The 24,679-nt window shown below is 36.2% G+C and overlaps 1 protein-coding gene across 1 annotated transcript; it reads right to left on the minus strand.

Moving 5' to 3' along the window:
• Positions 1 to 561: 561 nt before the first annotated feature.
• On the minus strand, positions 562 to 23,350 carry LOC120636765. Its single transcript, XM_039908328.1, has 7 exons — positions 23,282 to 23,350; positions 16,600 to 16,818; positions 12,988 to 13,157; positions 11,470 to 11,711; positions 10,291 to 10,394; positions 3,506 to 3,654; positions 562 to 742 (listed from the first exon to the last, which is right to left on the minus strand). The coding sequence occupies exons 1-7, from the start codon at positions 23,342 to 23,344 to the stop codon at positions 562 to 564; spliced, it is 1,128 nt and encodes a 375-aa protein (XP_039764262.1). The 5' UTR covers positions 23,345 to 23,350.
• Between the last annotated feature and the right edge of the window lie 1,329 nt (positions 23,351 to 24,679).

Below are 24,679 nucleotides of genomic sequence, written 5' to 3' on the forward strand. Positions count from 1 at the left end.
GGGTATAGAGTATAATTAAAATCTACAAATTTTACATTAGCCTATTTTCAAGTTTTTAGTTATCTACCTAATATCTACTTAATACTTCAGTTTCATCTACACTATAGTTAGAAGTAAAACTTAATTACCAAGTTACGCTAGTTAAGACTTTGGTTTAATAGATATACAGAAAAATAGATAAAATTAAGGACGATATAAAAATAATTCAACGAACTTAATTATAGTAATAGGAAATCATAACTACTCGTGCGTTATCGTAGGTACCTACTCAAGTGGTATGAGAAAATTTGATATAGTAGGTTCAGGAATGTACAGCTATTTCATTAATTATTATCGACTGACATTTCTTTGAAATCATAAAATAAATTGTCAATGTCAATAGTTAGAGTTAGTATTTTTTTTTTTCTTTTTCCCTAGTGCCTTTCGCTAGGAATTATTTGCAAATAGCAAGATTCAAATATGTACATCTATGGAAAGCACATTGCCAAATACGTAGTGCCAGATCTGTGGTATGGTTTGCTTAGTAAAAGTATCTTCGCAAGTGACGGAACGGAACTGCATTTAATTTTCCTCGCCAAGTAGTACCAGGTCGTCTGCAACCACATCTGATACGTGGAGGTATATGATCCAGTACATAAGATTGAAGCAAACGAAGCAGACCGGGAATACGATACGCGAATACTTATCGATGTCAGACGGCGTGGTGCCCAGGATTTTGTTGATGCCCTGCAAAATTTTTAGTCTTGACGTTCACAGTTAAATCAATGACACAAAATATAGAAATCACGCGTGTTTTAGTACTATTCGAAAGTACTTATCGAGAGCACGTTTTTAGTCTGATGATTGATTTATGTAGTTACAGGTAGATGAGGCTTAACACCTACGCCACAGGTTACGTAACGTACCGCCCTGTGTCCATTACAGGGCGGTACGTTACGTGTTCCTTGCTTGAACTGCGAAGTGTTTCTCTGTTTATAAGCAACTAGCGTACCCAGCCCGCTTCGCCGGGCTAGATTTTGCTTTATTTTATTTAAACAACTAGCTGTTACCCGCGACTTCGTCTGCGTTTGATTTTGTTTTTTGATGTGGCATTAAATTTAGTTGTAGATCTAAAAAAAAATTAAGTATTCAGTATCGCTAAGTCTTAAATGCGGGATTTGCTGCTGTCCGCTGAGGAGTTCTGTCCTCTATCTCCAACCACAGTTTGGGCAAAATTAAACACATATTATAACCTCTATAGTACAAAAATAATTATTTAATTCGGTTATAATTTTTCGGAGTTATGGTGTAAAATCGTCAAATACTCATCCCCTCTCCCAAAGGAACCGAGCTTAATGTCGGGATAAAAAGTATGCTATATTACTTCTAACAATTCCAAGAATATGTGTACAAAGTTTCATGAGGATCGGTTAAGTAGTTTTTTCGTGAAAGCGTAACAAACAAACTTACATTGACATTTATAATATTAGTAGGGATAGGGATAGGGATTTTGGGGGGTGCGTTAGGTTTGATTGAATTAACACGCACCAAGACTTTAAAATCAGAAGTATAAAATTTAAATATAACAAGAGCACATTACACAGCAAAAATTGAGGACATCACGAAATAACAATATGAAGGAAGGTGCGCACATAAAAAGTCTAATGATAGGAAGGTTTGGACTGCACTCCAGCGCCCGGCGCGTAGGCGACGATCGCGGTGGGAACTTCGCTGCGCCGGCGCGGGCTGCCGGCCGCGCGACCTAGTTTATTTTCGCATACTAAAGCATTCATAAAAAAAAAAGTCACCGTGTATATATATATATATATACACGGTGTGACTTTTTTTCGTCTTACAATATTGACCCAGCTAATGCGTCCATTGTCTACTATTCATTGGCAAGAAATAATAAACATTTTAATTCTAGTTTGGTGTATAAGAAGCATTCTATATCGAGTGTTAGCGGCGCGTTGTCGTGCCATGCAGTAGAAATAAAATCCACAATTCACACAAGGCAGCAGTAAAACTTTTGGAAAGTAGACGACCTCCCTGGCGCAACGGTGAGCGCTGTGAATTCGGGAATTTATAATTTCTGAATTTTAGCTGGTCTGGTCTGGTAGGAGGTTGGGCCGTGGCTAGTTACCACCCTACTGACAAAGACGTGCCGTTAAGCGATTTAGTGTTCCCGTGCGATGTCGCGTAGATATCAATTAGGGGTATGACCACCATACTTTCTAACAGGTTAGCCTGCTACCATCTTAGACTGCATAATCACTTACCACCGGGTGAGATTGCAATCAAGGGCTAACTTGTAGTGGAATTAAATATATATATACATATTAGGGTGGCGCAAAAAACAGACTAATTTTTTTTTTAGTCTCACGTCAAAAAATATCGGTTTTCGATGTTGTCTGTTGTCGACGGTGGCTGTCCTTTGGAGACAGCTCAAAAAAAATTATTAAAAGGTCGCGGTTTTTTTCTTGTTACGGTATATTTTTATAGACCTAAAAAAAAATTAATTCCTGAAGGTTTCAATTAAAAATTCAAATTTTAAAAGGTCGCTCAGATTTTTTTTTAATTTGCTAGTTCGTTACTTTGTATTTTGTATAGCGACCTTTTAATATTCAAATTAAAATTCCGTACATTTTTTCCTTTTATTTAATGAAGTTAACTACTAATATTATAAATGTGAAAACGTGGATGTTTGTTACTCAATCACGCAAAAAATGCTGAACGGATTTGGATGAAATTTGGCATGCGTGGAGCCTTTGTCACAGAAATTCAGAAATTATGAATTCCCGAATTGCCCCGGCCGGAAATTAAAGGGAGGCCGTCTATCTCGCCGACTAAATCCTTTACATTTATGTGTTTGTTTCTTTAACGTAACGAATAGCAGCGATTCAAAAAAAGTTTCCATAAAAAAAAAATTGTACATAATTTGATCAGCGGCTTCTGAATTTCTTAATACTGTAATAATATTTATTTCTTATCACTAGTCAGTGTAAAGTAAACTTTAATTATTTTGAATATTGCTCAGAATTACTGTAGATTGGATAGATTAAAAAGGGCATTGAATGTTCGACTCAAAAAAAATCACTGTGTATATAAATGTATGCATATTGTTTTTTTTTGTTTGTTTGCAATATAAGGATGCATTTTTATTGGTCGATAGGAAAGTGAGAACACATCGATTCGTGGTTTTTATTGGTCGCTACCTAATCATGAAAATTAAGCTTATTTGCTTTTTTTTGTTATTCTATTATTTATTTATAATTAAGAGGGGAAAATCCTCATGGACATGGATTGTGTCGGACTTCTACCGGCTAAAAATCCATCCTGCCTTCTGAAAAAAAGCGAGCAAGCATTGGCTGTATATCCATACACCCACCCGGATCCCCGTTTGGAAGAGGCTACAGCGGGCTTGGGGTTGAAAAAGACTCCTAAAACGTCTGGTGCGGAAAGCAAGGGGAAACCACTGCACTATTCTCTCAAGAAAGTCGATATAAAAAAGGGAATCAATACTTACTTTGTTGAATATAAGTTCTGCCTCTCGGCAGTGAAGTCATAGTCAATCATCTCAACCCCTGGATATACATTATATGCCGTGCTCCCTTCTTTTTCTAGATACTTGTTAAGCTCAAATTCAAGGTTGCACATGGAGGAGATGTCATCATCCTAGAAATTACAAAATTATATGTTAAAAGAAGCTTATTATTTATTATATGGACCTTTGAAAAAGTAGATCGAAACTGCAACGTTTCCTACTAGATGACGCTACAGTCGCTATAAGACTGATTTGAAAGGCATATACTAATTTTCGGCAGCGACGGTGGGAGTGCCGTAGCTTAATTGGTGAAAGCGCTCAGGCCGCGATTGCCCGAGAGTCGCAGGTTCAAATCCTGTCGGTTCCGAAAATTTTTATATGCATTTTAAATTAATAAAAATTGATAATTCCTCCAAGTGTAGGTAAAAACACTAATAAAAAATTATAAAAATTTAAAAGAAGCTAATGATTGTGGCGTAACGTTGGAATACTTATTCAGTGTTATACTATTTGACGGCCGACTGGCGCGACCCTGCTTTTTTTTTTTTTTTTTTTTTGTTATTATAAGTATATGTGTATTATATTCATAAAAATATTCATCAGTCATCTTAGTATCCACAACACAAGTTACGCTTACTTTGGGGCTAGATGGCGATGTGTGTACAGTATGTGTCGTAGTATATTTATTATTATATTAATATAATTTTATTACGCTCTGGCATTTGAACGGGGATCTTAGTTAAAGTTTAACAAAATACTGAATATTAATATTATGCCGGTGCTATGCTGAGCTAAATAAGGCCCTTAAAAAAACGGTGATAGTAGCTTGGAATTTTGGCCTGCATTGGGGCCCAGTTCGATCTCCAAGTGTGTGCGTTGTGCCTTAGTGATAAACTATCACTCGCTTCAACGGTGAAGGAAATAAATAATAAATGAATATATATCGACAGTACACACATTGCGATCTAGCTTATTTTAAACTAAGATCGCTGGTGAATATTTTTCTTAATAATATACATAAATACGTATAATAGGTATACAGATACACACACAGAAAATCTAATTAAAAATCTTCTTTTGAAGTCGTTTAGAAATTGAACTAAAACAATTACTCGTTAAATTATAATTCAGTGACATACTAAGTTCATGCAACATAAAAACGACATAGGTAGGTACACGAGAATAGCTGTGTTTGCAAACGTAGCGCAAATTTAGCCGTGATTTACAAAGGTGTCCGACGGTCGAAATGATTTATCTGGAAATTTCCAAAACGTTGAACCCGAATAGAAACAATGCAGGCACGGCCGCATGGCATGCATGCACGCTTTGTTGTCAAAGCTAACCCAACAATAATCACAACTAGAATATTATGGTAATGATATTGTAGGCCAGTACCCAGTACCCACTTTGCTGTTAAATTTTGGATATATGTCTGCAAAATAGCAATTGAAATTAGTATTGAATTGTTCAGTTTCGCTTCGACCTGCTAAAAATATTAAACACTGTTATTTTCGTGAACTTAACGGGATAGAAAGGGGATATTGATCCAATGGGGATGGCTATAGATACAGTGGATGGCTATAGATATCCAGCACTCGATTTAAATTATGTTTTTAGTTTAGGGGTGTCGTAGGAGTTCAGCTTCAACCTTTAAAACTACTCGTTTGCAATCTTATATCTTTAAACGAGCAATTCTTGTATATGTATATATATAATTGGAATCTCGGAATCGTCTCCAACTGTTTTCATGAAATTTAGTATAAAGGGGGTTTCGGGGGCGATAAATCGATCTAGCTAGGATTCATTTTTAGAAAATGTCATTTTATTTCTGTTTTCCGGTAATAACCGATTTGGTGCAGACGAAGTTGCAGCTAGTTTGAAATAATTACGATAACATAAAATTCCACAAAATTTTGCGTACGCAATTTTATAAAGTTAGGTCCTGTGATATGTCAAAATCATGTGACTAACGAGTAAAACGGAACGCAAAGCGTGTTTGCGGCCATTTTGTTTTTGACAGTTGTCAAACGGCAAGCGTCATTCCGTTTCTCATGTAGTCACGCGAGTTTTTTCATGCGTATTTACCTTTAACGACGACAGCTACTGTGCTTTTTGAACTATAAATAAAGTTGAAATTACAACTGTCAATACCTCGACTTAGAAAACAGTCAGTCACAGAGAACAGACCAAGCGAAGAGAGCTTGGGACTTGGGGCACCCCAAAATTGGACGTTGAAGGGCGTTGTCTGAAGACACCACCATACTTCGTGGGTGTTTTTTTGTAAACCACTCATAAAAAGAACCCTGCGAAAACATTAAAGTTGGGTAAATAAAACATTACTTACAGAGTCGTTCGACTAACGCATTTCTTTGTTTTGGTTATCCTGAAAACGGAAGAAATGGTTAATTAAAGGATTTATTATAGCTACTGTATATCTATTAAGAGCCCCTTTAGCAGTCTTTTTTTTTTTTTTTACTAGCGCTTGACCACAATCTCACATGATGGAAAGTGTACAATTTTTTTTTGTAAATATTAATTTTAGTTTGTAATAATTATTTCCCTAGAAAAATATATTTTTGGTTGGTTTATTAATAAAGAATACTTAGTAACCAAAGAAATAAAAAGTGTATTTCTGGCCTGAGATAGGACCCTCTTGCCTGGAAGATGCCTATTCACTCTTGTCTTAAACATATCCAGAAAACACAGAACTAGGAAGGACGTTCCAAATCCCAGCCATGCATATAAGAAAAGATTCAAATCGCTGTGTGCGAGTTTTTGGGATATTAACAACATGGAGATGATAACCCGCCCTGTGTTTTCCGGTGCGATGGTAAAATCGTGAAGAGGAAACGAGATCGAACAGTTCCTCAGCACCGAAGTACAAGTATCCTTATCCTTATTAATATTATTATGTCAATGTAAGTTTGTTTGTTACGCTTTTACGCAAAAACTACTTAACCGATCCTCATGAAGCTTTGTATACATATTCTTGGAAGTGTTACAAGTAATATGGGATACTTTTTATCCTGACATAAAGCCCGGTTCCTTTGGGAGAGGGGATGAGTGTTTGACGATTTTACACCATAACTCTTTAACTCAAAATTATAACCGATTTAAATAATTATTTTTGTACTATAGAGGTTATAAAATGTGTTTAATTTTGCCCAAACTGTGGTTGGAGATAGAGGACAGAAGCCTAAGCGGACCGCAGCAAACCCCTCATTTGAAGCTTAGCGATACTGAATACTTTAATTTTTTTTTCTACAACTAAATTTAATGCCACATCAAAGAACAAAATCAAACGCAGACGAAGTCGGCGGGCAACAGCTAGTATCCTATAAAACAATGGTAATTTGACCGCCTTACGACGATGATAGCCCATTGCTGGAATAAAATGGCTTTCCCAATGGGGCTTGGGTTAATGACCACGCTGGGCTGACTTGGTGATCGCAGTAGATGTTACTTGTACAACAGAGGACGCTGCTGCCCGTTTACTCGCCTCATACGACACCCGCGGAAAGAAGCCCTTCTCGTGGTGACGACTGTATTCTGATCTAACGCCAACACACGGGACACTGAGCAATACTAATAAATAATATTTAATTTAAAGTTTAACATGTCAAACTTCTAACAACAAGAAATAACTGACGGAATCAGTAGATGGCCCACCTGATCATCACAAAACCATTATTAGAAGATGACTGGATCATTTATTGATTAACCTTATATGATTATAGTAATAATACCCGCAACATCTCTCCCCCTTATAATAAGTCTAAAATATTTAATTAAATATCACACAATCATCATATCAAACGTTTACCAATAAGAAGCGGTTAAGGCCTTTGTCCACCACGCTGGCCCAGTGCGGATTGGTGGACTCCACACACCGTTGAGAACATTATAAGGAATTCTCAAGCCAGCAGGTTTCCTCAGGATTTTTCCTTCACCGTTGAAGCAAGTGATATTTTAATTGCTTGCAAATAACTAAGTTAGAGGTGCGTGCTGGGATTCGAACTCGCCCTCTCGAAAGTGAAGTCGAAGTCCTACCCACTGGGCTATCATCGCTTTGCCCACCAGCAGGGCTAGCACGGGCGGGAGATAAAAATGATATCCCCCGATTATATCCCCTTGATATAACTAACGTGCCCACCAGCTAAATCACTGGAACATGGAATAGGAGAAGTTTACCCCCGTTTATTAATACACATATATTATTTGGATATTATATCAACTTGTGCGCCAGTGCTCTGAGAGTTGATACAGCTGTGAGAGATGATAAATTTATATTTTTTCCCCGGGGATATAATTGTCTCCTGCCCACGCTAGGTGCTGATGGTTTCCTGGTAAGTATGCAATAAACACGTCAAGCAACTTTCCGCCCTGTGTCTCTCAACCTAAGGCGTAGGTGTTAACCCTCATGTGCCTGGTAATACAACGATAACCACACCCTTTAGACCGGAACACAGCATCGCAACAATACTGCTTAGCGGCAGAAATTGTGACGACCTCCCTGTTGCAGTTATGAGCGCTGTAGTTTTAAGTGGGAGGTCCCGATCTGAATTTCTGAATTTACTCTGGTGTTGTCTTGGCTTCAACCGTCGCTAGTTACCACCCTACGTTGCGATGTAGCGTTCCGCTACGACGTCGCGTGCCGATTAGGGGTATAAGGTTTAATATAACAGGTTAGCCTGGTGCCAGGGGAGATGCAGTCTAGGGCTAACATTAAGCAAAAAAAACATGGCGGTAATTTTATGTCTATTTTTTTACGCTTTTATTGCAACACCAGATTATCAATCTATCTAAAGTACTGTAAATATAATAAACAACTCGCCTCTGGTGATGAATCCATTATTATTATCCTTTAAACTAATCGAGTTGGCAATGCTTTTGCATTAATTAGTAATAACTAGTAAAACGTGTAGTTTTTTTTCGTGTTTATGATAAGTAAAATGTTTTGTTCTTATTATTAAATTGTGTAAACACTGAACATAAAATAAACTCTAAATCTTTCTATTCTCATCAAAACTATAGTAGTAACATGATTTTCATTTCATGTTATGTTTTGGTGAGGTTAGGGTTTGTGTGTCATATTTCGTTGTCATCTAAAAATATGTCTATAAATTGACGTATCTAGTTTTCGATCATAAAGATGGCTTCACACAATATTCCAATACCGTAACTTATGTAATAATTTTATCGGGTTTCTCTGGTAACTTATATAATAGCTTACATGTGTGATTGAAGCTAATGGAGTTAATACCCGTTATTAAAAATAAATGTCATTAAACTTATTCTTAGTTTTCATTAACTTGTGCTGTTCGGTGAGGTTAGGGTTTGTTTGTCATATTTCGTTGTCATCTAAATGTCTATAAATTGACGTTTCTGTGACGCCGTTTCTCATTTTCGATAATAAAGATGGCGTCACACAATCCTTCAACACCGTAGCTTACGTAATAAGTTACGATAGTAACATATTAATTCAATGAGAACAATTAAATATAGAACATATTAAAATAAGTTAATAAAAATTGGTCTCATCCACTGGACACAGATTCACTGCCGAAGACGTGATCAGCAATTTTTTTTTATCTAGTGATGTAACGTAAACAATAGATAAGAACAATACTTTTTAGTGTAAAATATGTTTCAAAAATAGAGTATTAAAAAAATGCGTTAATTTATTATGAATACAACTATATTAAAAGAAGAAAAATTATATGTATTTTTTCATACACTACAAGTTAGCCCTTTACTGCAATCTCATCAGGTAGTAAGTGATGGTTCAGTCTAAGATGGTAGCGGGCTAACCTGTTAGGGAGTAGGGCTATATATCCACACCCCTAATCGGCTACTACGCGACTTCATACCGGAACGCTAAATCGCTTAGCGGCACGTTTTTTTCGCTAGAGTGGTAACTTAGCCGAAGTCTACAATCAGACCAGACCATAGAAAATTTGAAAAAAATAAATTTCCAAATCTCCCCTGCCGGGAATTAAAACCTCAGCGCTCACCGCTGCGCCAGGGAGGTCGACAAAATGCGTCAAAATGGTCTAGATAGTGTTAATAAAATAAATAAAACCTAATAAAATATATATATGTAGTATTAGTATGTATTGTATATGTAATGTATTTAATTTGCACCGTCTGGGTATTGCACTATCCCGTTTTATATATATTGTATATGTCATATATCTCTTCAATCAAAGTTTGTCTGGAGGAGATCACTTCAAGCGATAAGGCCGCCTTTCAATCAATCAATCAATCAAAGATACTTTATTGCACACAAGAGAAGAACAAAAAAAAGGGAACAAAGTTACAAGTCATTTTAATTTGTGTAACAAAGGCGGCCTTATCACTTATAGTGATTTCTTCCAGGCAACCGTGCATATGTTTTGTATTATCGTTTTTTTTTGTTAACCTGGCTTTGTATTTGTAGGTGCAATAAAGACTTCTTCTTCTTCTTAAAACTTCAATCTTGACGGCCGACTGGTGCAGTGGGCAGCGATCCTGCTTTCTGAGTCCATGGCCGTGGGTTCGATTCCCACAACTGGAACATGTTTGTGTGCTGAACATGAATGTTTTCCAGTGTCTGGGTGTTTATCTGTATATTATAAGTATTTATGTATATTATTCATAAAAATATTCATCAGTCATCTTAATACCCATAACACAAGCTACGCTTACTTTGTGGCTAGATGGCGATGAGTGTATTGTCGTAGTATATTTATTTATTTATTTAAAAAAAAATCTTCAATAGCCTATACCAGTCCAGTCCAGTCCAGTCCCGGTGTTGGACTGAAGGCCTTCATAGAGTTTATCTTCATTACATCACTGAAAGTGGTAGGACCGGAACCGATCATACCAATACCTTTCAGTGAATATAAAACATGGCTACATAAACAGACGCAATCCTCACACTCAGAGCTATGGATAAACGAAAATGAGTGTAAACATACAAAGGAGGCCTTTCCAAACCTTAACACACGACTAACAACCAAACTGCTAAAACTAAGTCGGACAAACTAAAGACGTAAGTAAGCATGATAACAGGGCATTGTCAACTAAACAAACACCTTTTCATTTTAGGTATAATCGACAGTCCCCGGTGCAGAGCATGCATGGAGGCAGATGAAACACCGACTCACGTATTGCTCCGATGTATGAGTAGCAGAGCAACGCACAGCATACCTTGGCTCCCCAGCATCACTCCCTGAAGCAATTGGCGACCTGAGCGGCCTGCTAAGCTTCTGGAGTGAGCTCGGCTGGCTGGAGTGACCCAGCGTTGAGCCTTACCAGTGGCACTACGTACAACGGAAGGTTCCGGCCGACCAAGTGCTGAGACAAGTCCAGAGAAAGAAAGAAAAGAAAAGAAGAGTTTATCCATAATCACCTTCTTGGCAAGGAAGGCATAGGTTAAATAACTTTTTCAATTCCCGCTCCTAAGTTAATGAAAGTTAATATAAAAGTCCGGTCTTTTTCAAGTTATATCGATGAAAATTGGTAGAAATTTCGGTATACATTTTCAGGATTTACAAATTTTCCATCGCCAAAGGGGTTATACAGGGCATAAAAGTTTAATTTTTAGAACGCGCTAAACTCAGAAAATATTCAATCGATTTAAAAATTGAGGAAGATAGACGGTTGAGAGGCTTTTAGTGTAGGAGACGGCAGAAGTTTTTTTTTTATAGAAAACTTTTTTTTTTTTCTTTTTATTTAAATAGGTTAGTCACATAATGTGACTATGTCGCTCCATTAGTTATATACAGATATTTATTCTCTTAATCTAAAATATGTTCTAACTAATTTAAATATCAGTTTTGATTCTGATCTAAGAGGAAACTTATCATAGGTAGTTAGACGAGGTCGCAATTGACTTCTAAATAAAACATCAATAGCTATTTTACGATTTTTAATTCACATTATATTTATCTAGCATCGTTTACACTTCGGCTTTTTAGTAACCCAGGTGACCCAAGTTACACCTTTTGTGCTTATCCCTGTCTCCTCAGAGTTGCAAGAGCCATTGCTGTCATCACACGGATCCTTTTCTTCCTTTTCTTCTTCTTTTTCTTCTGATTCACAGTCGTATTTGTAATTGCACTTCACTTTACATTTAATTTTCAGTTTCCCCAAGAATTTGTTACTGCATTTATCTTCGCATTCGTCTTTTGCTTCGCATCGTAGACTGTTAGAGAGAAATTTTGGAATATCTTTATTGTAATGAATATGTATGTCACAGAATTAAGAAAATACAGAACCCTTCATTCCAACCTTCATTCAAACCATTAATTATTACATGCAGTGCATTGTGCAATAATGAATAAATGAATAAATAGTCCGAAAAAATCGAAAATGCCCGGCGCACGTATCGCCTCACACCCGCGTAATATTGCTAGCTAACAAACATTTTCATTTTCCCCATATTATGGTTAACGTTTAGAATATTAGAGGAAAAATAGTTACTGTCAATGCAATGACTTTTCGGGAAACACTCTTCTAAAGTGGAGTGGTTTATGATACTTTAATGTTAGTCGAGTTCACGATTTCTGTTTGTTCCTATTTCTGTGAGGTATGTAATATACACGGCTAAATACACAATACCAGAAAGCTCGCGGCCTTGTAGTTCCTATCTTAAAACTTATAACAAAATTCAGTAATAATTAATTTCATACAAAAAATTAATAACCATGTTATTTATGTAAATTGACGTTACACTGTGCGAACCCAACCGCCGCGAGCGAGCGAGTCGTGATTCGCGCACTGTTGCCGATGTTACATAACCTTTAATATTTTAATTTATTTTCAAATAAAATAAATATATTACTACAATATCGCCATCTAGCCCCATGTTATGGGTACTAAGATGACTGATGAATATTTTTTTATGAATAATAGGTATACATAAATACTTATAATATGCACATAAAAACCCAGACACTGAAAAATGTTCACGTTAATCTCACAAAAATTTTCCAGCTGTGGGAATCGAGCCCACGGCTTGGACTCAGAAAGCAGGATCGCTACAAACTGAGCCAATCGGCCGTCAACCGTCAATTTAACCCTGTAGCATAGTAGCATAGCTTTTTGTGACAGTCATTGAGTGTACGTACTGGAATGCAAGTCACCACACTCGAATTTACACTATTGTGATCCAAAAATACATTAGCACCATCTCTGAGAATAGTCATGAACTACTGCGGATCATGAATAATCTATTCCGTATTTTAGCAATCCAGAAAATACGACTCAACCTGGTCAGAACGGGCACCTAATCGAAAATAGCCACTGGGAAATCAGGGATCGCTTAATCTATTCCATTAAAATATAATGTCAAGACAGCAAAACAAGGTTATATTATGCGGCCGCTTGGTGCTCCTTTTACATTTTAGCACCATAGGCTGGTGCTCTTTTTCTGACCCTGTCTTTATACAGTAATAATAATGAATTCATCAGGATGTTACCTATTTGAGATTCTCAGCAGTTTTTTCACGATGGGTGACCGTAAGTCATCTCTGTCTTCTTTTTGCGATACCTTCTCTTTTTTCTCCCTCTGAACTTTGAACCGCTGTCTCTTTTCCTCATCTCGATGAAACGGTTTCGTTGTACTCTTTTTGTGTTGTTTCACTTTATTCTTAGGCATGAATACAAAAATAGTAAATTGAACAAAATATTTTATCCGAGATGTTAATACAAAATTTAAAAAGAAGAAGTCAGGGTCGAGTATTATATGTCAGGCCTCCTCTTGTTGAGTGTGGCGCTAAGGTTGGGTGAGTAAAAAGAAGCCGCATCTAAAAGAGGGTTGGGATGTCGGATAGACAATCGCATAGTGACACGTCTTTATCGATAGGGTAGTAACTAGCCACGGCCGAAGCTTACTAACAAATACGTGGAAACTACCAGATATAAATAAATAAATATACTACGACAATACACACATCGCCATCTAGTCCTAAAGTAGGCGTAGCTTGTGTTATGGGTACTAAGATAACCTAAGAATTATATAACATATACCTACATAAATACATATAACATAAAGATAAACACCCAGTCACTGAAAAACATTTATATTCATCACACAAACATTGTGCAGTTGTGGGAATCGAATCCACGGCTTTGGGACTCAGAAAGCAGGATCGCCGTGCACTGCGCCAATCGGCCGTCAAAGAAATGTACGGACGGAATTACAAACTGGTTCTTTTTTTGAATAGTTAGCTTTAACCGTCACTTCAATCATGAGAGCTCCAACTGATTACTGCCGGACAGTTTGAAAACGTTTTTAATTACGACGCCCATACCCAATGAATGTTGATTTCGAAAATATTTACCTAACGAGTGGGACACGTTTTGGATACGCTGAATTTTCGTGCAGCAAAATAAATTTTATTTTTGTGAACTCAATTTTAAACGGCCCGGCATTAGATAGCCTAAAGTGATAACTAAAGGTTTTGAGCAGAAATTCTGGACTCTGCAAAGTGATTTTTTTGGTAGTATAGCATTGACCTAGTTAATCTCTCCAATGTATACTATATCCAATGTATAATTTATTGATCGGTGCGTAAGTATACTTCATAAACCATGTAAATAGTGTTATGTCCTATGGAATCTTGTTATGGGGTAAAGCAGCTGATATCGAAACTATATTTATATTGCAGAAAAGAGCTGTACGGTCAATATATAAACTTACGAACACGCGAATCCCTCCGTGAGAAGTTTAAAGAAATAGGCATACTTACTGTAGCTTCACAATATATTTATAACAATATAGTATTTGTAAGACAACATATTAGTCTTTATAAACAAAAAGTGGACATAAACAGTCGACTTACAAGAAATGGTCATAAATTAGTGTCATCTGCATATCGTCTGCGTAAGGTACAGGGATCATTTGTGGGATTGAGTATACGCTTTTATAATATGATTCCTAAGGTGATTTTGGACCTGCCAATGCACAAGTTTAAAGAATTTGTTAAAACACATTTATTACAGCGAGGTTACTATACAATTGATGAATTTTTTAATGACAAGGTTGCTTGGAAGCATCCGGCTCCGCTTTCAGCTCTCACAAGATAGAAAAATGAATGTTAAAATGCAAATTGTTGATGTTGGAAAAGAGCAACTGCTGAGTTTCTTGCCGGCTTCTTCTCGGTAGAATCTGCCTTCCGAGCCGGTGGTAGAGTCACTACAAACAGACAGACTTGACGTTTCAAAAGTGCTTATATTAGGCCTACTTGAAATAAATGAATTTTGAATTTTGAAATAGATTAAATCGTAAGAAGCACATATAAACTAATTCAATACTTATGACATCCATATTGAAGATAAAAGACCGACACTTACGCGGCGCGTACCTAATAAAGTGACAAAAGCCAGTTGATTTTAATATTGCATGTGATGTTAGGTCTGTATCTGATTTCTTTCAGTGAAACTATGGCAGTGGTTTACTCAAAACTATTAGCGATTCACAGATTAGTTTCAGATACAGTAAATAATCTCCCTCTAAAGCCAATTAGGTAATGTTTCGGTTGACATATTCACGTTCAAAACAAAAAAAGGAATAAGAAAATTAAACTGATAGTTTTGTGAACTAATAGTATAAATCAATTGGCGCAGTGGGCAGCGACTATGCTTACTGAGTCCATGGCTGTGGGTTCGATTCCCAATACTTGAATATGTTTGTGTGAGAAACATGAATGTTTTTCAGTGTCTGGGTGTTTATCTTTATCCTCGTCCGCGATTATTGGGAACCGTTTGTTATCCTGGGATAACAAGCCTATTTTACTCCCCGTCATTTTAACTAACTCTATGCCAAATATCAAGCTGAATGGTTGCTTAGTTAGGGCGTGAAGGAAGATAAACAAACAAATATTTTCGCATTAATAATATTAATATGGATTGCTTAGAGCAGGCGTAGAGTTACTGTATATCGAATAGATCCAAGACGATGTCGATGTTCGACTGTAAATATATTTTTGTTTTTTTGTTATCTACAATCAGCCGACAAACTATAAGTAGATTTTTTGAAGTTCTTATTGACTTTGACAGTTATGAGGGCCAGTGTCCTCAAGTCTGTACAGTATCGAGCACATCTGCCCGCTTCAGACGACTGGTTCTTTCCACAGTCAGTAGGCTATCTGCCATTGGATTGGGCTATTAATTTCATCGATTACTGTTGGCACTCCTAAGTAATGATGGATCTCAGTGTTGCGTGTAAACCAGGCAGCATTTGCAATCGTTCTGAGGTTTCTATTTTGGGCTCTTTGAATGGACAGAATGTTAGATTTGCAGGTACTCCATACCTGGATACCATAGAGCCAGATGGATTTAAGAATGGAGCAATACACCAGTTATTTATTAATATAAAAAAGAAAATCATTATTAACGCTATACGCGCCTACTACTGGACACGTGTCTCCTTCCACAAATGAGAAGTCTTAGGCCTAGTATATTAACAAAGTTACCTAATATATTAACAAAGCATTCACGTCGTTTGGATGATCACCCAGGTTCAGGGTGACCAAGACGCTGACGCAAATCGGGATTGCAAGGCTTGTCCAATAAGTATCAGATAATACAGTGATTTAACTATGATAAATAGACACTATATTTTACATTTGACTCACTATATCCTTTGTTTTAGTAATCAAATTAAAATAATACATATTTATACATTAAAGAGAAATACAACCGAATTGAGAACCTCCTCCTTTTTTGAAAATACGTTATTCATTACGCTTCTTTAAATTAAATTTCAATCCGAAAACTCCCAACACAAACTAGGCACGCACTAAAAAGCTAAATTAAAAATCATTCGTTAAGTCCCAGGTACCAGTAATCAATCCACTTTACTCGTCAATTAAATCTGCCATTTTATGGCCACAGCGGCCATCTTGGACCGATTTTCAACACTCTAAACTAATTCAGCTTTTAAACAAATAAAAACCTGTTAAAATGTGTTCAACCATTCGCGAGCTACGATGACACAGACACACACACAGATACACATACACATCAACTTAATACTCTATCGTTTTGCAAACTGAAACAAGCCGCGGTTGGGTTTGTAAATTATATACCTGATCATGTCCCAACAAATGATGTAACTGATGAACAGTTCCGCTCCCATCACTATCTTCCGGTGATAAAGCTTTGTTCACATGACTTCGGTCAGTTTTGAGTACAGCATCATTACCAAGTATGACAATAACGGGTTGCTTATGATGATGGAACTTCTTGGTCAATAAAGACAGAACGTTCGAAGAATCACGTCTGTCTGCTTCGGTTTTCTGTTGTCTCTGGAATTTAAAACATTATAAACGCTTTATGGTGGTGGTGCCCAGCAGTGGGCCCACTGCTGGGCCCACTGCTGGGCACTTGTCTCCCACAATGAGAATGTTATAAGCCGTAGTCTACCGTGCTGGTCAAGCGCGGATTGGTTAACTTCACACGCCTTTTTTTTTTTTTACTACAATACACACATCGCCAAAGTAAGCGCAGCTTGTGTTACGGGTACTAAGATAGCTGATGAATATTCTTGTGAATATAATACATATAAATACTTATAATATACAGATAAACACCCAAACACTGAAAAACATTCATGTTCATCACATAAGCATTTTCCAGGTGTGGGAATCGAACCCACGGCCTTGGACTCAGAAAGCAGGGTCGCTGCCCACTGCGCCAGTTGGAGATCATAATGTAGAACTCTCAGCAATACTGGTTTCCTTACGATGTTTTGCTTCACCGTTGAAGCATGTTAGCGTATCATTGATAATTATTTGCATTCAAATTCAAAATTTCTTTATTTATTTAGACCTATCAAAGGCACTTATGAAGCGTTCATACATATATGTTTACATAATTGTAAGTGGATGGTGATAACTTCGTTCGCCAACTTAAACCTAAAGCTACGAGGGTTCCAAACGCGCCCTGGTCTAAGAAGAGCCCGTGTTAGGAAATAGGGAATTACAGCACTTTATCTATGATAAACCCGATGATTATATTAAATATATCAACAAATCATAGTTTGTATACTCATTGATAATGTATTGAAAATAGAATAATGGACTTTATTAGACTGTCAAATAAAAGTATAGGATCTATGGCGGGAGACGCGAGTTTGACAAGTTAGATTGGCGGCAAAGAAAAAGTTAGGACGGATTTAAAGTAATGAATTGAGAAAAGGAGATTAAGTAAAGTATTGTGGATAGAACGTTACAAATTGGGAATAGATGATTTATAATGGAAACGATATAATTAAGGAAATATTGTTGTGGCAAAACAAGAGTCGTATATACTGGTGATGGTGTTGAGATAAGTTGTTAAAAGTTGTTGGTACTTACTATGGTTGTACTTGATGTTGCATCAGATAAGTATATCTCATCCTTTGGTTTATTTAGGTATCATATATGGAGCCCTAGCATAACTTTATACCGACAGTTTATGTAGCAGAGGTTGCTCTATACAAACAACTTGTTCCAAAAGTCCTGATGTTATAAGTGATAATAGTAGTTATGTTCGACCTGTCTTATATGTCTTGTATCAAAGGGCCTAGCGTTATTACATATGACAATGTTGTAATTGTGTTTATAAGTTGTTTTAATTGATTGAATAAAAGAGCAACGGTAGAGTTTCTTGCCAGTGGTCTTCTCTGCCGAAGACAGCATTCCGAACTGGTAGTAGAGTCATTTGAAGGTAACAAGTAATATGAATTATAGAGAAGCTTAATATACAGTATTAGAGTCAGTCCAGTTGTTTTATTTCACTCCTTGGGAAGTCAGGTTTATAGAGTACAGACCCACAACATTGCTCTAAAGCAGGTTGGTGGGCTTTAATGATGTCTTTTATAAAATGAATACTTTAATATAAGAAACTAGGTATTTAGCTTCAATAATACTGTTAATTAATGAAAGATCTAAGTGCCATCCTGAACATTGTGGGTATTGAAGTGAATATCTGAATACCTGGGCCTCCCATATCTATATTTTTTTAGCATCAGAAGTTGGATCCTATTCATGTCCAGTTTATGCCTTTCTCTAATGCAGATTTACTTTTTTTAGAACCATCCCGTCAAATGTGGACATAATAAAGAATTTGATGTTTTTGATGATGCCTCAACTTTTTGCTGCTATGTGCTGAAACATAAACACTCTGGAGACAAAGCACCATGCTTGTTGAAATTCTATATAAGGATATGTGGTCCGGAGAACCAATTGATGTGATATTTTTATTTTTTATTTTTGTTGTTTCTACTTTGCAAAGATAGTACTTATTATTTGAAACTGGTATGGCCTAGTGGCTCTTTTTTACTTGGAGTCAAAAATAGATTTGATTTATATTTGTTTTGTTTGTTATAAACCAACTAGTCAAGTTAGCCAAACAGAATGTGTGATAAGTTTGATTAATTTGAATTATCAAGTTTTATTTAATTAATCAGGTTAGCCAAATGGAATTTGTGCTAAGTTTTATTTTATTAGACTGTCCAGGTTAAAATAATTTAACTGGTCAGGTTAGCCGAACGGAATGTGTAATAGATTTTTCTTTTGATTCTTATTTATTACATACAAGATTTCAAGTTTATATTGAGCAACTAGTCAGGTTAGCCGAGCTGTTAACTTTTATTTAGGAACTTTTCTATGTACTTCGAGAACGAAGTACTTGTCAGGAAAGCCGAGATAGGAGGGATTATGTAAATTATTCAGAACATATAAAAGAATACACATAAAATAAAACAAAAAAAAAAAAATTTTTGTTGGTAGAATAGAATAGAATATGATTATGTATCAGAACAATATATATATAGGGAAAATTACTACTGAATAGCTAAATGAAATAGTTTAGTGTCTATGTTGGATTGTGCGAAGAAAATAATTGGGAGTCAGCTTAAATGTTATGGGTTAGGTTAGTAATCTTTCAGTATGATGGTTAGAGAAGTTCTTAAAATTATCTAAGAATAAATACAAATATAAACTAAATTAATGTTGCTGCTGCAAAGGAAAATATATTAGTTGCATTATAAATAATTATATTATACTTAGGTCTACAGTTGTTTAAATTTTCAATTTCTATTTGAAATTTTAATAGTCCTTGTATGATAAATGATTCTGTTAAACAGGTGGTTTAATTGATGTTTAGATTGAAATAAAACATTGAATAGAAATAACAATTGAACAAACATTGAATATACCTTGGCTTTTATGATGAGATGATAAAAAAAAAAAAAGGTGTAAACTAATAGAAATAATTCCATCTTAGCGTTTTTATATTAATTTATTTATATTTATCTTATATATTACTTGACTTGGACAGTGGAAAAAAATATGAATATCACCAGTGGGTGATGATGTTATTGATATCACTTGAGAGTGATGATGTTATTGATATCACCAGTGGGTGATGATGTTATTGATATCACTTGAGAGTGATGATGTTGTTGATATCACCAGTGGGTGATGATGTTATTGATATCACTTGAGAGTGATGATGTTGTTGATATCACCAGTGGGTGTTGGTGTTTTGGTATATATTGGTTTGACTATTAGACTGTACCGATTGCATCTGTGACTAAATGAGACTAACAATGTCAATGACAGAATTGATGGGAAATACAATTAACTGTGTGGATATTTTGATAAAGTTGGACTGGAGGCAAAAGGATAAATTTTTTTGAGATTTATATTGAGATGGAAATATTTGGATTGTGATTGTACATGTTAAAATGTACAAGATAAATGAAAATGAGTATTTTTGATTTACATTGTTGAAAATTAATCATTTTACTTTATTAGAAGTATTATATTGTTGTAATATGTTAAATGGTGTGGAATTTTAATGAAAATGTTTTTGGTCTCTTTCACTTTAATTATAAAATGTTATGATTATGCCTATCTTTGGATAAAATATTGTTTACAGTTTATTGATAAAAGTGTATACAGAATGTAACTGATTTGATGATTTTTTATGCTTATATACCATTTGAACTAATGTTATAGAGGTGTACATAAGATGATGTACTTATAAGGATGTTCTTTGAACCTAAAGACTTATGATACAATACATATACCTAAAAAGAATAACCCTATGTACTTCGAGAACGAAGTACTTGTCAGAATGGCCGTGTTAGGAAATAGGGAATTACAGCACTTTATCTATGATAAACCCGATGATTATATTAAATATATCAACAAATCATAGTTTGTATACTCATTGATAATGTATTGAAAATAGAATAATGGACTTTATTAGACTGTCAAATAAAAGTATAGGATCTATGGCGGGAGACGCGAGTTTGACAAGTTAGATTGGCGGCAAAGAAAAAGTTAGGACGGATTTAAAGTAATGAATTGAGAAAAGGAGATTAAGTAAAGTATTGTGGATAGAACGTTACAAATTGGGAATAGATGATTTATAATGGAAACGATATACTTAAGGAAATATTGTTGTGGCAAAACAAGAGTCGTATATACTGGTGATGGTGTTGAGATAAGTTGTTAAAAGTTGTTGGTACTTACTATGGTTGTACTTGATGTTGCATCAGATAAGTATATCTCATCCTTTGGTTTATTTAGGTATCATATATGGAGCCCTAGCATAACTTTATACCGACAGTTTATGTAGCAGAGGTTGCTCTATACAAACAACTTGTTCCAAAAGTCCTGATGTTATAAGTGATAATAGTAGTTATGTTCGACCTGTCTTATATGTCTTGTATCAAAGGGCCTAGCGTTATTACATATGACAATGTTGTAATTGTGTTTATAAGTTGTTTTAATTGATTGAATAAAAGAGCAACGGTAGAGTTTCTTGCCAGTGGTCTTCTCTGCCGAAGACAGCATTCCGAACTGGTAGTAGAGTCATTTGAAGGTAACAAGTAATATGAATTATAGAGAAGCTTAATATACAGTATTAGAGTCAGTCCAGTTGTTTTATTTCACTCCTTGGGAAGTCAGGTTTATAGAGTACAGACCCACAACACTGCTCTAAAGCAGGTTGGTGGGCTTTAATGATGTCTTTTATAAAATGAATACTTTAATATAAGAAACTAGGTATTTAGCTTCAATAATACTGTTAATTAATGAAAGATCTAAGTGCCATCCTGAACATTGTGGGTATTGAAGTGAATATCTGAATACCTGGGCCTCCCATATCTATATTTCTTTAGCACCCGCAACAAACTTAGCCGGGTAAATTTTTGTTTTGTTATCACCATCTTACAGTAAATTTATATTAAGCTATGAAGCTAGAGCAATTCACACCCAAGCTTTTTTATCGTTTAAGTAATCCTTAATATTATAATGTGATTTTTCTGTAAGCTTACGTTTTATATAAACTTTGAACTTATTGAGAGACATTTCTAAGATCATTCATCATGTCAACCCACTACCGGCCCACTACAGAGCACGGTTGCCCTCCCACAGTGAGAATGGGCTTAATTAGGGTTTGGGGCATTATTATAATAATAATAATAATAAATGATCTTAGGAATGTCTCTCAATAAGTTCAAAGTTTATATAAAACGTAAGCTTACAGAAAAATCACATTATAATATTAAACCGTATGCATCACCCACGTTCCTCTGTAATGAGGTTGTACATCCCACGCAAGTGTGGAGGACGTGGTCTTCTGAATGCCAAGAACCTTCATAATCGTGAGGTGTGCAATCTTAGAGATCATTTTCTTAGAATGAATATGGGTATGTGTAAGGATGTCGTTGCAGTAGATAAGGGTCTTACTCCACTATTCCTTGGCAAAGAGAACTGGCGCTAGCCAAAAGTACTTAGCAACTCAGATCGTGTGGCGGTATGGAAGAGTAAGGAGTTGCATGGCAGATTTTACAAGGCCCTGTCGGGACCAGATGTAGATCAAATCGCATCTGTATCCTGGTTACAGTTCGGTGACCTATTTGGGGAAACCGAGGGTTTTGTCTGTGCAATTATGGACGAAGTCATCAAGACGAGAAACTACAGGAAACACATTATGAAAGATGGCACTCTAGACATATGTCGAGCGTGTCATCGTCCTGGGGAGTCCCTCAGGCATATAGTTTCCGGGTGTTCTCATCTTGCCAACGGCGAATACTTGCACAGACATAATCAAGTAGCCAGGATAGTTCATCAACAACTTGCTCTTCGGTTTGGCCTTATAGGTACGACCCAGCGTCAGTTCTTGAAAATAGCAGTGCATTGCTCTACTGGGATCGAACGATTATCACTGACAGGTATATTACAGCTAATAGACCTGATATAGTGCTAGTCGATCGATCATTGCGCCGTGCAATAATTGTTGACATAACTATTCCACATGACGATAATCTGGTGAAAGCTGAAAAGGAAAAAGTATCTAAATACTTGGACCTTGCTCACGAGATTACCGCCATGTGGAATGTTGAGTCGACCGTTGTTGTTGCGATAGTCGTTTCAGTCAATGGTCTTCTCGCGAAAAGCGTCGACCAACATCTCAAGAAGCTTTCGTTTGGTTGTTGGATCAAGGTTCGGATACAGAAGGCAGTAGTCCTTGAAACGGCGCGTATTGTGAGGAGGTTTCTCACTCTGGAGCCCTGACCACCGGTTGCTTGGGCATTCAAAAGCCCCGCAAGCGGAGGGTGGAAGTATTTTCCTCATTTTGACTTAATCCTAAGGTTGCGTGGCAGATATTTGTATTCTACTTCACTCCGTGTTTCTCTCTAAACTTCCTTTATATTCCTCACTGGGTGGTGGTGTAAAATAAATAATAAATATATACCCACCCCATACTTACAAGACTCAGTAAAAGTATAAAAGAGATTGATGTAATATCCAAAAATAATTTTACGGACGCCATTTTTGTTTGATTTCTGCTGCGCGGCGTCTGCTACGTAAATTTTGGATTGAAAAGTAATTCATTGAATGTTCGCTTCAATAAATTTAATTAACTGGATTAATTATTTCCTGATTAAGAGGTTTAATTTTATGCGGATTTTAATATCTTTCGCTCAGATTTCGCTATTATTATTTTCATGTATTTAACTGGCTGTCGAGCCCCGGTTTCGCGTGGGTATTAAGTACAACTTTTGACCTCAAATTTAGCCGTGTGGATTTGTTTCTCCGGTATCATCATTACCGACCCATTTTTACATTGTGACGGTCGATTGGAGCAGTGGGCAGTGACCCTGCTTTCTGTGTCTAAGGCCGTGGGTTCGATTCCCACAGCTGAAAAAATGTTTGTGTGATGAACATGAATGTATTTCAGTGTCTGTATTATAAGTATTTATGTATATTATTCATTAAAATATTGATCAGTCATCTTAGTACCCATAACACAAGCTACGCTTACTTTGGGGCTAGATGGCGATGTGTGTAATGTCGTAGTATATTTGTTTATTTATTATCGGCCGACTACAGGCCCGGTTTAGGCAGTATTTTATCATACTTTTTTCCGGATTGGTCGACTTCACACTTTGCGAACATTACAGAGAACACGGTAATATACTCAAAGGCGAGAAATGAAATGTTTTTCTTCACCGTTAAAGTCAAACCAGTGATATGCATTGCGTAGTATGCACTTCACCTCTCTCCCCCCACTAGGCTTATCATCTTTGGGTATTTAATACAATATTTGACCAAGAATTTTGATTGTCCAGTATTATCATCATCAACACACAGGGCAAGCAGTGGCGTGCATTACAAACAAGCACAAAAGCATTGCATACCCAAATTATTTTATATAGCTCGTATAGGAGGGGAATGTTTCTATTTTAAGCTATATATCTGCTTTATGCATACCCTGGCCGAAGAACCTGTGCACGCCACTGAGGGCAAGGTACTTTCCAGATTCTCTATTCTTCCAAGGTCTCCTTCCAGATTAAGAATCGTGTAGGCCGTAGTCAACCGCGTTGGCCAAGTGCGTATTGGTAGACTTCACATGCCTTTGAGAACATCATGGAGACCTCTTTGGCAGGCAGGTTTGCGAACGATGTTTTGTAAATAGTTTATTTATTATTATTTAATCTGTGGTAAGCAGGCAACTTATGATCAAATAACTTGTGTTCAAACGTAATATAATAACTACTTTGATAAGGTGAACCATACTTAGGAACTTTTTCGGCCAGTCCTGTTTTTCAATTAAATAACATATTTTTATTTCATGAATGTTTTTCAGTGTCCGTGTGTTTATCTG

This window comes from Pararge aegeria (assembly GCF_905163445.1).
Source record: "Pararge aegeria chromosome W unlocalized genomic scaffold, ilParAegt1.1 SUPER_W_unloc_1, whole genome shotgun sequence".
Lineage (NCBI taxonomy): Eukaryota > Metazoa > Arthropoda > Insecta > Lepidoptera > Nymphalidae > Pararge > Pararge aegeria.

Bases quoted from the DNA above. Each gene is read 5' to 3' on its own strand.
- LOC120636765 (XM_039908328.1), bottom strand. From the start codon at position 23,344: ATGGCGTCCGTAAAATTATTTTTGGATATTACATCAATCTCTTTTATA. The intron at 11,712-12,987 runs GTAACATCCTGA...TCTCTCTAACAG, and splicing joins CTGCTGAGAATCTCAAATAG to TCTACGATGCGAAGCAAAAG. The intron at 743-3,505 runs GTAAGTATTGAT...GTGAACGTCAAG, and splicing joins CAGAACTTATATTCAACAAA to ACTAAAAATTTTGCAGGGCA.